General features: G+C 39.8%; 1 protein-coding gene across 1 annotated transcript in view; it reads left to right on the top strand.

Annotated features, from left to right (window-relative positions):
- FTO (FTO alpha-ketoglutarate dependent dioxygenase) overlaps nt 1-13,002 on the top strand; it is a 412,690-nt gene that overhangs the window by 222,308 nt on the left and 177,380 nt on the right. The window contains exon 8 of the mRNA XM_017530086.2: nt 10,703-10,827. Coding sequence (XP_017385575.1) covers nt 10,703-10,827 — 125 coding nt within the window. The remainder of the gene's footprint in view (nt 1-10,702; nt 10,828-13,002) is intronic.

Genomic DNA, 13,002 nt, shown 5'->3' with positions numbered 1-13,002 from the left:
CCAGCGGATAGGTTTTGTGTTTTCTTGTTTGTAAAGGAGGCTAATGCTTCAGAAGCTAAAATGATTCCTGGGCTCTCCTGGTAAGACTAATTATGCCGTTTCCTTATCCAGTCTATGAATCAGCTTTGTTACATGGAGTGCATGTGATCGTGACAAAGAGTAGACTCTATTGAAACAAACAAATCTATTAGGCTGCTTGGAAAACAGAGAGAGAAAAAAAGAACAATGATTTTGTAAACTCCATAAAGGCCAAAAAAGGGCTTTCAGTAAGTATGCAGAGACTAGAAATCAAATCCCATTTCCTATCATAAGAAGCCTGTTGTTTCAGCCGTAGTAGTTAATGTACTGTATGTGAAAGATTTAAGACTGGTTGGAAAGCTCTGCTTCTGTTTTATTAGGCTGCTATTGAAAAGCCAACAGCATAACTTCGACTAGGTGCTTTGAGATTTCTTAATGGGCTGTCAGGGGCAAGACACCAGGGCTGTGCTATACTAGCTCTTTCCTGTACATTAAAACAACAGGGGCCAAGCGATCACATACAGAAGTATGAATTACTTGATGCTTTCTCTGTTCCATATGGCCAACCATGTCTTTGGCAATTAATCATGTACAAAATCAGTCGAGTGCTCTCTGAAGCATTGAAGTCAACATTTAGTTGTACCTGTGCCAGTAGGGGCAGTGGGGTTGCAGGCGTAAAATAGCAGGATGAGGGGCTGCTGGCGCCAAGGTCCAAGCAGCTGGCTTCTATAAACAACACTTTTTTTTCCTCTTTCCCTTTCTCCCCCACTTTTTCTTTTTCTTTTTTTTCCTTTCCTTGACAAATCCACGGGGCTGTTTTTCACCATCATCTGCAACACCAAAGTTGCCAACGGGAGCTCAGAGGTCTAGATTTCGTACACTGCCCCGGCATGCGAGCTTAAATGTATGGGGCAGGCCATCTTTTCCCACAGCAGCCTGAACATTCCAGCGGTCACCTACATGACTGTTCCCGGGAGTTTATGCAGTGGCAGGCAGGCTGCTGTGGCTCCATGGCTTTTGTCAAATAGAAGAGGCAGAGTGATTTCTCTACTCATAGAAGGAGAAAGATGGGAGGTACAGTGTAAGTGCTTGGGGGAAAAAACAAAAATAAGTAGTCATTCAGAGTCATGGCTGTGATATTTTTAGTATTTGGGGTTTTGTAAATCAATATCCATATCTTTTCCTCTGTGATATTTCCCCCAAGACTTTATACATGTGATGCTGCTGCCGATAGTCCTAATACCAATTTCTAACATTTATCAAGCATTTTATATATGCTGAGTGCTGTGCTAAGCACTTGACGTGGATTATTTCATTTACTCTTCACAAGGGCTTCGCGAGTTCGGGGCTATTACGTACACCGCTTTACGGATGAGGAAACTGATCAAAGAAACATTTTCCCTGAATTCTTTCCCCACAGACATTCTTGATTACTCTCAGCTAGCTCCCTTAGTCAATAGTACATGATGGAAAAACACTAAAATATGTCTTACTGGCACATTTTTGAGGAGTCATGTGGTGAACTCTGCGGAGATGTTCATTCAAATAAAGTGGGTCTTTGAGATGAACTGAACCAAGTGTGTCTTTAAGGTGGGAATAAAAGCCTGCTTTGTTGACAGCCTCTTGGAAACTTCTGCCTTTGTGCCTTCCTTTCAAGACAGTGGAGCTTATCTCCTGCTTTCCTGGGTGAGTTGACTATGAAGGGTGGGGGAGGGGAGGGGAGGATGAAGAGAGAAGCCTTAAGTAGTCCCGTAGACGTGGCACCCAGTGGTGACTTGGTGTTATCTGTTAGCCGAGGTCATCCAGGATGCGTTTTCTCAAATTCAGGAAACAGGGGAAAGAAAGTTTTAACATCGTGTAAACATTGGCACCCCCAAAACCTCCTGTTCCCGGAGAGGGAGATAAGGTAGGCAGAAGGGCTGAGAGGAATGTTTATTTGTTCTGCCGCGCTGTGGATCCAAGCGTGCTGGAAATCTTTGGTGGTGCCCAGTCCGGTTTAGAAAATGTGAAGGCATCACTCAGCATTGAGCCAAAGAGGCCTCACAAAAGAGCCATCTTAAACTGACAATCACTAAATGAAGGAAGACCTGAGATTGACCTTTCTTTGATGGGACTAAGGCTATCTCAGTGGGTCCTGTGCCTTTCTTCTTCTTCTTCTTCTTTTTTAAAAAAAAAGGAAAGAGAGAAAGAAAAAAAAAAGTGTTCCTGGACTTTTGAAGAGGGGAGCACTGGTTGGGGCTTTTGACAGCCTGTGGCAATGTTGATGTGAGGAAATAGCTTTCCCAGCTGATAACATCTTAAACCAAGTTTCTTCACAAGTTGAACCTTTAGCCCTCATTATCAGTCAGAGCATATCTTTGTAATTTGTGTGTGCAGAGGGGAAATACAACCCTAACATGAGACAGCTATGTATATAAAAAGTGTTGGGGGTGACATTTTTCCCATAATAACAGTATTACTTCTGTGGTGGTGGTGAGGATGGATGGATGAGGAGGTCAGAAAGGTACGCAGTTCCGGGAACCTGGTGTGTAAATGCCTTTTGAAATTGCAAGAACAGTAGTAGATTTTTTTTTTTTTAATGAACTCTGTAGAGGGATTACCAGCCATATTTGTAGAATGCCATCCTGTTTCCATGCATTTCCTTGGACAACGTTCTTTGATTTGTAAGAAGGAGAGATTAAGTCTGAGTTTGGAGTTACAGGTCTATCAGAAGCTGTTGCATCGTATCAGAGAGGAACCAAAAAGATTAAAGATTTACGTAGAATTATTAGTAAAGAGTAAATGGTGTAAGTCCCTTTTAAATCTCAGAGTGGTTCCTCTTTGAAAACCCTACTTCAACAAATTCTGCTATGGTACGGTGGAATTAGGCCATACTGAAAGTTACTGACTGTAGCAATTTGCCCCACAAGAATTAGGCGAATTACTGTGTTTTAATTGAATATATTCAGAACTGGAAGACTTTTTCCAAGAAAGATAGGAATTTTAAGCCCAAAATTCAAGGCTCCTTAGAGTTTTTGGTTTTTCTTTTCTGATTTGCAATCAGTCTCTCTCTCTCTCTCTCTCTCTCTGGCTGTGGATTTTTTGCTTTGGTTTTATACATAAAGTTTTGAGCCACGAGAAATGAAAGACTGGGAAATTCTTAAGGGTCCTTAATATGCTGTGTGTTGCCAGTGCAAACTAGTTTTCTCTGCTGAAATGGACGAAGTGAGACTTCTTCCTTCTATATATGCCCTCACATTAGGAGGGCATATTTTTAGACACATCCATACAAATGACCGTTGCCCTTTTAAGTAGTCACCTACCAAGGGCATAGATTTATTTTTCTTGATTCTGTTGCTGAAAAATAGTTTTTCCAGCCTCATTCAAGAATAGTTTGAATCAAATCAAAGCTTGTTTCACATACTGTTTTTGACCTTGAATAGTGCTCTCTGGCTTGATCGTTAGCTTGACTCCCCGGACATGTTCCAGCATGTCATTTGGCTTCATTTATTCCAAAGCATCCATCAGGAGTCCACTTGCACAGCACGTTGCCATTCTAGGCACTGTGGAGATTATTAAGAAATGGGCATGGACCCTGCTGGTCTAATTGAGCCCACATTCTGGAGGAGAAAAATTTAAATGAACGCGTAAGTGCAATGGAGTACGACATGGTGGTGCATAAAAAGAGTGATCAGCTCTACTTAATTTGGTGGAAGGATGTAGTTTGTGGGAGACTTCACAGAGGAGGTGTTATTTGAGATGTTTCTTGAAGAATGAGTAGTTACTGGAAAGTAATACATCAAAGATAACAATTGAAGCATAGTGTAGAACAACCATATAATTTCAGGGAATTACAGTTTGATATGAAATAGAAGATGATAGGACATACATTTTGAGAAGTAAGCAGGACCTGTATGAAAAAGGTTTTTTTTTCCCCCTAGGCTAAGGAATTTGGACTTTGAAAAAATTATTTTTTTTTGTATCCTCCAAATGCCAATAACTGAAGCAGACGTAAACAAAGGTGCTCTGGTTTAGGTGAGATTTTGAAGCCAAAGCTCCTTGTCTTCTTAGTGACCCTAAGAAACTTCATGGTAGCACCACAGCTTCGTGACAAAAGCCTAAATCCATGACCATAGGTGATGCTGAGTTAGTCAAAAGGAAGTAACATGTTTGGACATGTACTTTTAAAAGATCACTCTTGAAGCAGGAAAATTCATGAAAGGGGTGAGATGTACACAGACAGACCCGATTGGAGGCCATACACGGTCCAGATGAGAAGTGGGTCTGAACTAAACCTATGGCTGCGGGAAAGGGGGCAAATTGTCGTCATACTGAAGAGAGAGAGGAATCATAGGGTTTTTCATGTTTAGGTATAGGCAGTGCAGTAAAGGGAAAGGGAGGAGATCAGGGTGATAGTGAGGGTTCTAGTCGGAATTATTGCATTGATAGTAGTGCAGTCACTGTTCTAGGGAAATACGGTAGAAGGAGAGCAAAAGTAGTCAGTTCAAATGTGGACCGGTGAAGGTCAAAATCTTATGTTTGAGGCGCCTGTTTAAGGAAGTTAGCCAGTTGTTGGCTGTATGGAACCAGAGCTTAATGGAAAGGTCTGCTTAAATCTAGCAGGGTAGAGATGTCAGTAGTCTACAGGGAACCCTGAAAGCCACTGGAAGGACAAATCACCCAGAGAGAGAGCCAGCTGAAGAGATGAGAGGGGGATGAAAGGTATGGCCTTGGGATGACAACAGCTTCTTATCTTAGAACGAGGAACAGCATACAGGAGACTGAGAAGGACCAGCTTAGTGTTGGGTACTGGCCCAAGAGAGAGAGGTGTCCACTAATGGAGTGAGATGAAGTAAAATCAGAACTGGTTCTAAAAATAAAACCCACCCTCAAAGGATAAAGGGATAAAGATTTCTACCACTAGGGATATGCAAAAGGATAGCCTCTGGCTTCTGGTACATATAGATTTTATGGTTGTGATTATTCAGTGGTTGCCTGATTTCCTTTAAAGTTTTTTCACTTAAAGTAATAGACATTTTCAGGAATCCCTTTGTTAAACCAGCATAGCCTAGCACAAGGTAGATTGGCAGAGTTTAAGATGAAACCAAACAGTAATAATCATGGCAGCATGTGTACCAGGCAGCTAGTACTTACAAGAACTGTGGAGAGGTTCTGTTCTCATCACCATTTGGAGTTATGGGAAGGACCCACAGCTAGAGATGACAGCGGTGATTTGAACAGCCAGCACTCTAAAGAACATGTTAATACTTAGCTCTTTCTGATCTGGCCTGCATTTCCAAAGGTTTCTGTTGAAAAAAAAGTACTAATGAAATGAAATTTAGCCTCTAGTGCACATTTTCTAAATCTGTGGGGGATTTTTTCTCGTATTGTGGGAGGAGGGGAGGGAGAATGTGTTTTTGGTAATAGGAGACCATTTAAAAATTGTTATTTGTTTGAAGACAGTTCTGTGTTACTACTAATGGGAAAATGGCCTATAAACATTTCCTGGGGAAGTCAACCCTTGAAAAGCCTACACTATTATAAGGGGTAAAAATATCACGTTAATTGCCTTGTAAAAAGAACGCTTTTTTGACACTGAAATTTCCTTTTGTGCAATGATTTCTTTTCACCCTAAATTTTAGAGTTTTAATGTTCAAAGTTCCCCCTTCCTTTCCTAATATTAAAATAGTTTTTTTGTAACAGAATTTGTTTTTGTCATTAAGTTATATTTCTCCATATTTTTACTACTTATTTACTAGATGTGTTTACTTGAAACTTGTTTTCTGTATTCTTCCTTGTTTTAAAAATGTGATGCAAATACAGTTTTTAAGTTTAATTTTATAAAATTTACTTACAATAAAAGTGGAATTGGCCTTTTTGGCGTACAGTCCTGTAGGTTTTTTGTGTTTTTATTTGTTGTTTGTGCCTTTTTTTTGAGATGTTGCCCAGGCTGGAGTGCAGTGGCATGATCTTGGCTCACTACAACCTCCTCCTCCCAGGTTCAAGCAATTCGCCTGCCTCAGCCTCCTGAGTAGCTGGGATTACAGACGCATGCCACCACAGCTGGCTAACTTTTGTATTTTTCATAGAGGCAGGGTTTGCCATGTTGGCCAGGCTGATCTTGAACTCCTGATCTCAAACGATCTATCTGTCTCGGCCTCCCAAAATGCTGGGATTACAGGCATGAGCCACATGTCCTATGAGTTTTAACATTTGTATAAACTCATGTAACCACCACAGTCAAGGTACAGAATGGTTCCATCATGCTCAAAAATTCTTTCGTGCTGTCTCTTGCCTGACCTAATCGCTAGCAACCACTGTTACGTTCTCTGTCCCTGTAGTATTGTCTGTTCCAGAATGTCAAATAAGTGGTTTTGTTCACTGAGCATAATGTATTTGAGATGCTTCTGAGTAGTGGCATGCGTCACTTGCTCAGCCCTTTTTATTGCTGAGTGGTATTCTGTTGTGTGAATGTATCACCACGTATTTATTCATTTATCTTTTGAAGAACATTTAGATTGTTTCCAGTTTTTGGTGATTATGAAGAAAGTTGCCGTAAACATTTGTATACATGTTTTTGTTTGAACATGAGTTATCATTTTTTTAGATAAATCCCTATAAATGAGATTGCTGGGTCATATGCTAAACGTATGTTTAACTTTATAAGAAATTGCCAAGCAGTTTATCAGAATTGTAGTATTTTGCGTTCCTCCTAGCAGTGTCGAAACTATTAAAAACGTGAATGCTATTTTAGATGCTCTTGGGTTGGGGTTGGCAAATTATGTTTCACAGTGCTTTGGGGCTTTAAGAAGATGCCGCATGACAAAGGGAGGACCTCTAGGTCCCCCATACCAGCTTTAAAGAGAACTATTCCCATTTTGTTTGTTGTATATATTGGAGTTGCATGTAGGATACATTTGGGGAGAAAAGAGCTTTATCTGCAAAGTGTTAAAAACCATTGCAGTAGGGAAGTGTGTCTACGGTGTGAGATGTGGATCACAAGTGACACAGGGTGATGCTAGGTGGTACTTGGGGGCTCTGGACATGAGGACCACACTGTGAGACAGTGATTCGCTCTTCAGCTCCATCTGTTTACATGATTATGTCAAGAAAGTCTTCATTTAAATCCACTGCATCGTTATTCTCCACCACTTGTTAATATGTTCTTTTACAAAGAGAGGGCATGCTTTAGCCTCAGAGCCTTCAGCAAGCAACAATATCGATCTAGAATGTAATAAATATATAGCTTTGTTTATATTTACTTTTATGATTGTCTTCTCATTTATAAGTACCATTAGTTTTACCATTTTCCATTTGAAGTCAATTTATATTTTTTTAAAAAGCCAATTTTCATAGTATTATTTTTTATTTTACTTCTATTTAGAAATTACCATGAAAATGAGTCCATTTAAATGAAAATATTAAATACTGTATTATATAGTTCATATACAAATATGGCAAGACTTAACAAGGATGTGCCAGAATAACTGAAGTTGAGGAAATTCTTGAACTGCAGGATCTGGTTATTTCAAGAAACCTTACAGTGAGTCTCTTAGTGAAGTGAAGAGCTTGTAAAGCATGTAACTGTTTCTTACTTTATCCATTTTATGACTTTACCATTTAGGTAATAGTAATTTCTTAAAAGAAGAGAGCCTTCATTGTTTTGTTTTTGTAATACTTATTTTTCAAGTCCCTTCTTTATTCACTGATTTGACAGATGTTTTGTGGGCAGTGGGATACAGTGTTGAAGTAAACAGACAACATCCCATTTCTTTGTGAAACTTTCTTACATCCGTGTTTCTTCCCCTCTTAAGACTGTTCAGGGCCTATGGAAAACAAGAGCCCCTGGATAAAATGCAAATGATATGAAAGGCAAGGAAGAGGTAAATGACATTTTAAAAAATAAACATTTTAATAGATTCACAGAGGGAAATAATTTTATTTTGATAGTGTTTTTGGAGCTGGCTAAATGTCTACTTTGTCTTCCATTTGATGCATTTTTGCATTTTGCTAAAATAATATATATACCTACAGACATAACAATAAACTATATGACTTTTTTTTTGAGACAGAGGTTCGCTTTTGTTGCCTGGGCTGGAGTGCAGTGGCACGATCTTGGCTCACTGCAACCTCTGCCTCCTGGGTTCAAGTGATTCTCCTGCCTCAGCCTCCCAAGTAGCTGGGATTACAGATGCCTGCCACCACACCCGGCTAATTTTTTGTATTTTTAGTAGAGATGGGGTTTCACTATGTTGGCCAGGCTGGTTTTGAACTACAGATCTCAGGTGATCCACCCACCTTGGCCTCCCTAAGTGCTGGGATTAACAGGTGTGAGCCACCGTGCCTGGCCGATAAAACTACATGATGTTTTGAGGTTCCTTCCAACTTTAAGTACACGAGATAGTTTGTCACAGACAAGGAGTGGTACTGTTGTTAGAACACCCGCTAATGCTCAGACCTCTCTGAAATTAGACATCTTTTAGATTAGAGATCACAGATTGGTAGCTGCCTAAATTCTATTCAGCCCATTGGTGTTTCTCGTTTGACCCACATGGCATTTAGAAAAAAAATTTAGTGAGTTTACAAGATTTACAAAATCAATTTTTACATTAAACACACACACACACACACACACACACACACACCCCAGATTTCTTGTTTATTTTGAAAATTCATGAATCTGGCATTAATGAGCCAGTTTTTCTGAGTGGCAGAGCTGGCTGGATCTGAATAGTGGTTGCATTTTTTAGGCAGAACATGTGCTCCCTTTCAGTAACCTCTGCTTAACTCATTCATGTTATTTGCCTGGCCTAGTGTGTATTTGAATTTGCAACCCCCGGATCCTGGGTTTTATGTGCTGGAGTTACCTAGAGAAGCTGAACGTTCCTCCTTGTGCTGGAAGGCTGAACATGTTGTTGCCACAGAAGCTGCTTGAGAACTGGGCGTATCTCCTAGCATAGTAGATGGAATACTGACCCCAGGAGGCAGGATCAAGGTCCTCTTCCTGGCTAGTATCCGGTGGATTATCCAGGCTCTTTCACACTGGTACTATTTTCTGCCTTACAGGTTTATATCAGTTAACAATGATAAGCAGCAGAAACAGGTTCTGATGAATTTTTTGTTGTTGTTTTTTGAGATGGAGTCTCACTCTGTTGCCCAGGCCGGAGTACAGTGGTGTGATCTCAGCTCACTGCAAACTCCATCTCTCAGGTTTTAAGCAATTCTCCTGCCTCAGCCCCCTGAGTGGCTGTTACTGCATGTGCGTGCCACCACGCCTGGCAGATTTTTGTATTTTTATTTTTAGTAGAGATGGGGTTTCCCTATGTTGGGCAGGCTGGTTTCAAACTCCTGACTTCAAGCAATCTGCCTGCCTCCCAAAGTGCTGGGACTATGGGCATGAACCACCCACCGTGCCCAGCCCTGGTGAGTTTAAGCAAAATGAGACTTTATTGAAAGGATATTGGGAGACTGACACTATCAAAGGAAAAGCGAATGATCTGGATTTGGAAAGTTCCAGAAACTAGAGATACTCTGAGGACCATGGGTGGAAGCAATTAAGGGAATTGATAAATTGCCTCTGCATTTTTCCTCATTTCTCTATCATTCCTCTCAAGAGTCTAAAGTCCTGTAAAAGAATCAAGTTGGTCTGGCCCACATCCTTGGTGGGTGAGGATAGGACACCTTGGTTGACAGTCCCTCTAAGACTTTATACCGTGAAAGAAAAGACTTTGCAAGAGGAGATTCAGGTGATGTTGCCAGACAAAAGGGATGAGGTATGGAATCATGCAACAGAAACAACAAGGGCTCATTGGTCCTCTTCTCAAGGTTGTCGTGAAGACGGTAAATATGCACTGTCAAATGCTATAAAAGAGTAAGAGAGTAGTGCTTCAATTTTCATGAGAACCAAGTTATCGGTGTGCCTTTTAAGTAAACAAATATATTGGCATCTGTTAGATAAGAAATATATTGAATGACTTAGAACACAGACAATTTCATTGAAATTGAAATGACAATTTTATTCCTTTTAGCAATTGCTTTGGTTATAAAATCTCCAGAGAAGCCACACTAACTTTAAATTTTAAAATGTCTATAAAATCTACAGATGTTCTTTGAAATACTTATTCAAAGAAATGGTCTTTGTGATTTTTGTGTTCCCGTTATTTTCTTTGCAAGATCTTGATTTGCAACAAGCAAGGAAAATGAGTGAATCTTTCCCCATCTTCCCCAGTAAAACATTGCTGGCATGGGTAGAAATTTAAAGTAATGATTCAAATAAGAGAGGCAGAGAAAGTCTCAGCTGGGTGGCAGGAAACAGTGAAAGTCAGACACTGCTCTTTTTTAAAAAGGCAAAATAAACAACTCACAGTGAAGTGTACGTGAAAATCATTTCTAATAATAGCTCATGGTAGGCAATTCCCAGGAAAAAAACAATCGTTGGTGTGCTGAGAAAATTAGAGTAAGAATGCGCAGTATCTTGATGTGTTACTTAAGGCAATGGAGCGTTGGCGTTTACCTTATGTGCCATGTACATTGATTAAACACAAATATATGCTGGCCATTTTTGGCCATCATTTACTGTATTGATTTGTTAGCAGGGAAACTGTAATAAAAACGCCATTGATTTACTGTCCTTATTTGCTTATGGGCTTTTTTTTATTGTTAATTTTTCACTTTTTCTTTCTCTTTTTTGGATCATTTCTTGTAGACAAATGCTGTGCTTCATGAAGTTAAAAGAGAGGGGCTCCCCGTGGAACAAAGGAATGAAATCTTGACCGCCATCCTTGCCTCGCTCACTGCGCGCCAGAACCTGAGGAGGGAATGGCATGCCAGGTTAGTTCTGTTATGAAATGGGATTTGTTGTTCTTGACAAACAAGAACTATATTTGGCCAAGCCCTTCCTGATGGCTGGCCTTGTCCTTTTCCTTGGAGGGGGCCATGAAAAATAAGCATATTTAAGATGCTTTCAGCTAAAGTTAGCTTTCCTGCCATGGTACCTACTACATTAATTGTAATGATCCATTGGCATCATCAGTATGTTTACACCATTTATCAGGAATAAATTCCAATTTAGCATGCAAGTTTGCATTTTGAGCATAATGGAATATAAGTACCTGATGCTGAAGAACCCTTTTTAATCAACAGTCTAAAAGACTATTTCATTAGGGCAGATGTCACAGAAATCCGTACAGTGCTCTTATATCACTGTGCGGAGCAGATTACTTGAAAGCATAGTCATGCATCCCTTAATGATGGGGATAGGTTCTGAGAAATGTGTCCTTAGGCAATTCCCATTGTGTGAACCTCATAGACTACACTTACACAAACCTTGATGACAGAGCCTGCTATACACCTAGGCTATATGGCGTAGCCTGTTGTTCCTGGGCTGCAGACCTGTACAGCATGTTGTTGTACTGAATAGCAGTCGTAACACAACGGTAAGTATTAGTGTATCTAAACACAGCTCGGTATAGAAAAGGTACTGTAAAAACATGGTGTTATAATCTTATGGGATGGGACCACTGACATAGATAAGGTTTGCCGTTGACCAAAACCTCGAAAAAATTGTTCTGTGGCAATGACTGTAGTCTATTTATCAAGCCCATTTTTAGGGTTGACCAACTAGGAATGACTCTTGTTTCAACCTGGTCTCTTTCCACAGGGTTACCTATGCTTAGAAACTGTGTTGCTGGTGAAAAGTGTCTTTAAATCATCTTTTTTGAAAAATGGTTGATATTGTGGGAGGCGAGAACTAATTCTCTCACACGTTAGGGTCATCTTTTAGATCTGTGGCTTGTAAAAATTATTGAATTGTCATCTGTCTCAAAGCAAGAGGAAGAGGAATCAGGAAGGGGAGGACATATTTTGTCTCAGAGTCTTATTTGGTGCCTAAAAGTTCTATGTGCCTGGGAGTCCAGAACATTTATTGATAGGTATAATATTCCCCAAATGACTTCATTTAAAAAGAATTTATAATAATTGATAGCTTTACTAGTAATAATTATAAAAATAGATTTGTCTGAACAAGGCTGATGATGAGCATTTTCCAAGAAAGGAGACAGTATGAAGTATTGATTCTCACTGGGTATCAGAAAGCTGCTTTTTCAAATGTGTGTTATCTTTAAATTCAGACTTGTTTTTAAATAGTAATTTAAAAATTCCCAACGGTATTTCCCTTCCCCTTCCCCCATCTTTTTGGTGGTATGGTCAGAGTAAATGGCAGACAGTTTCTTTAGGAAAAAAAAAATTGTAAAAATAGAGACAGGGTCTTGCCATGTTATCAGGCTGGTCTTAAACTCCTTGCCTCAAATGATCCTCTTGCCTTGGCCTCCCAAAGTGCTCAGATCACAGGCGCGAGCCACCACGCCTGGCCAGTAGCAGACGGTTTCAACTAACGTAATGACTAAATGATTTCCAATTTACCTTTCAATAACTAATTTTAAAATTTTCTTTGTATTACAAGTTAAGCATGTATATTCATTAAAGTACAAATGTTAAGGAATAGGATATCAGTTTGGGAACATCTAAGGGGTTTCTTTGTGTCTGTTTAATGTTTCATGTCTTCCCCATGATGATTCTAATTAAATAGAAAGGAAGAAAGAATTCCTCTGTAATCTCTCCTCCATTTCCCTTCTGTCCAAAGACCACATGGCCCAGTGAGAGCACCAATGGATATCTTTTGTTGAGTGCATTTGGTTTGTTAACAATAATTTTTTAATACACCAAATCATTAGACAACATGGTCAAAGTGGCCTGTTTGAAAAGAATCTGCTTTCAGCATTTCTGGCCCTTACTGCTAGCAATTTAATCAGAAGCTGGAGCCAGCGTTGAAGTTGATGTAGTCTAGCAACTGAAACAAAAATTCTCCAGTCCTTTGCATTCAGGGAGGAGGAAAGAAAGAGCTTAGCAGCTGACACTGTGCAGGCCCCCTTAAAACTAAACACCTGAAAGAAAATTTCAAGAGGCTGGTGTCTTGAGATCTCAGAAGGAAAAGTGTCCTCAGAGTAT

The sequence above is a fragment of the Cebus imitator genome, unplaced genomic scaffold, assembly GCF_001604975.1.
Source record: "Cebus imitator isolate Cc_AM_T3 unplaced genomic scaffold, Cebus_imitator-1.0 Scaffold63, whole genome shotgun sequence".
In the NCBI taxonomy this organism is placed as follows: Eukaryota; Metazoa; Chordata; class Mammalia; order Primates; family Cebidae; genus Cebus; species Cebus imitator.
Note: the sequence above shows the minus strand (reverse complement) of the source record. Positions and strands in the feature narration are given on the sequence as shown.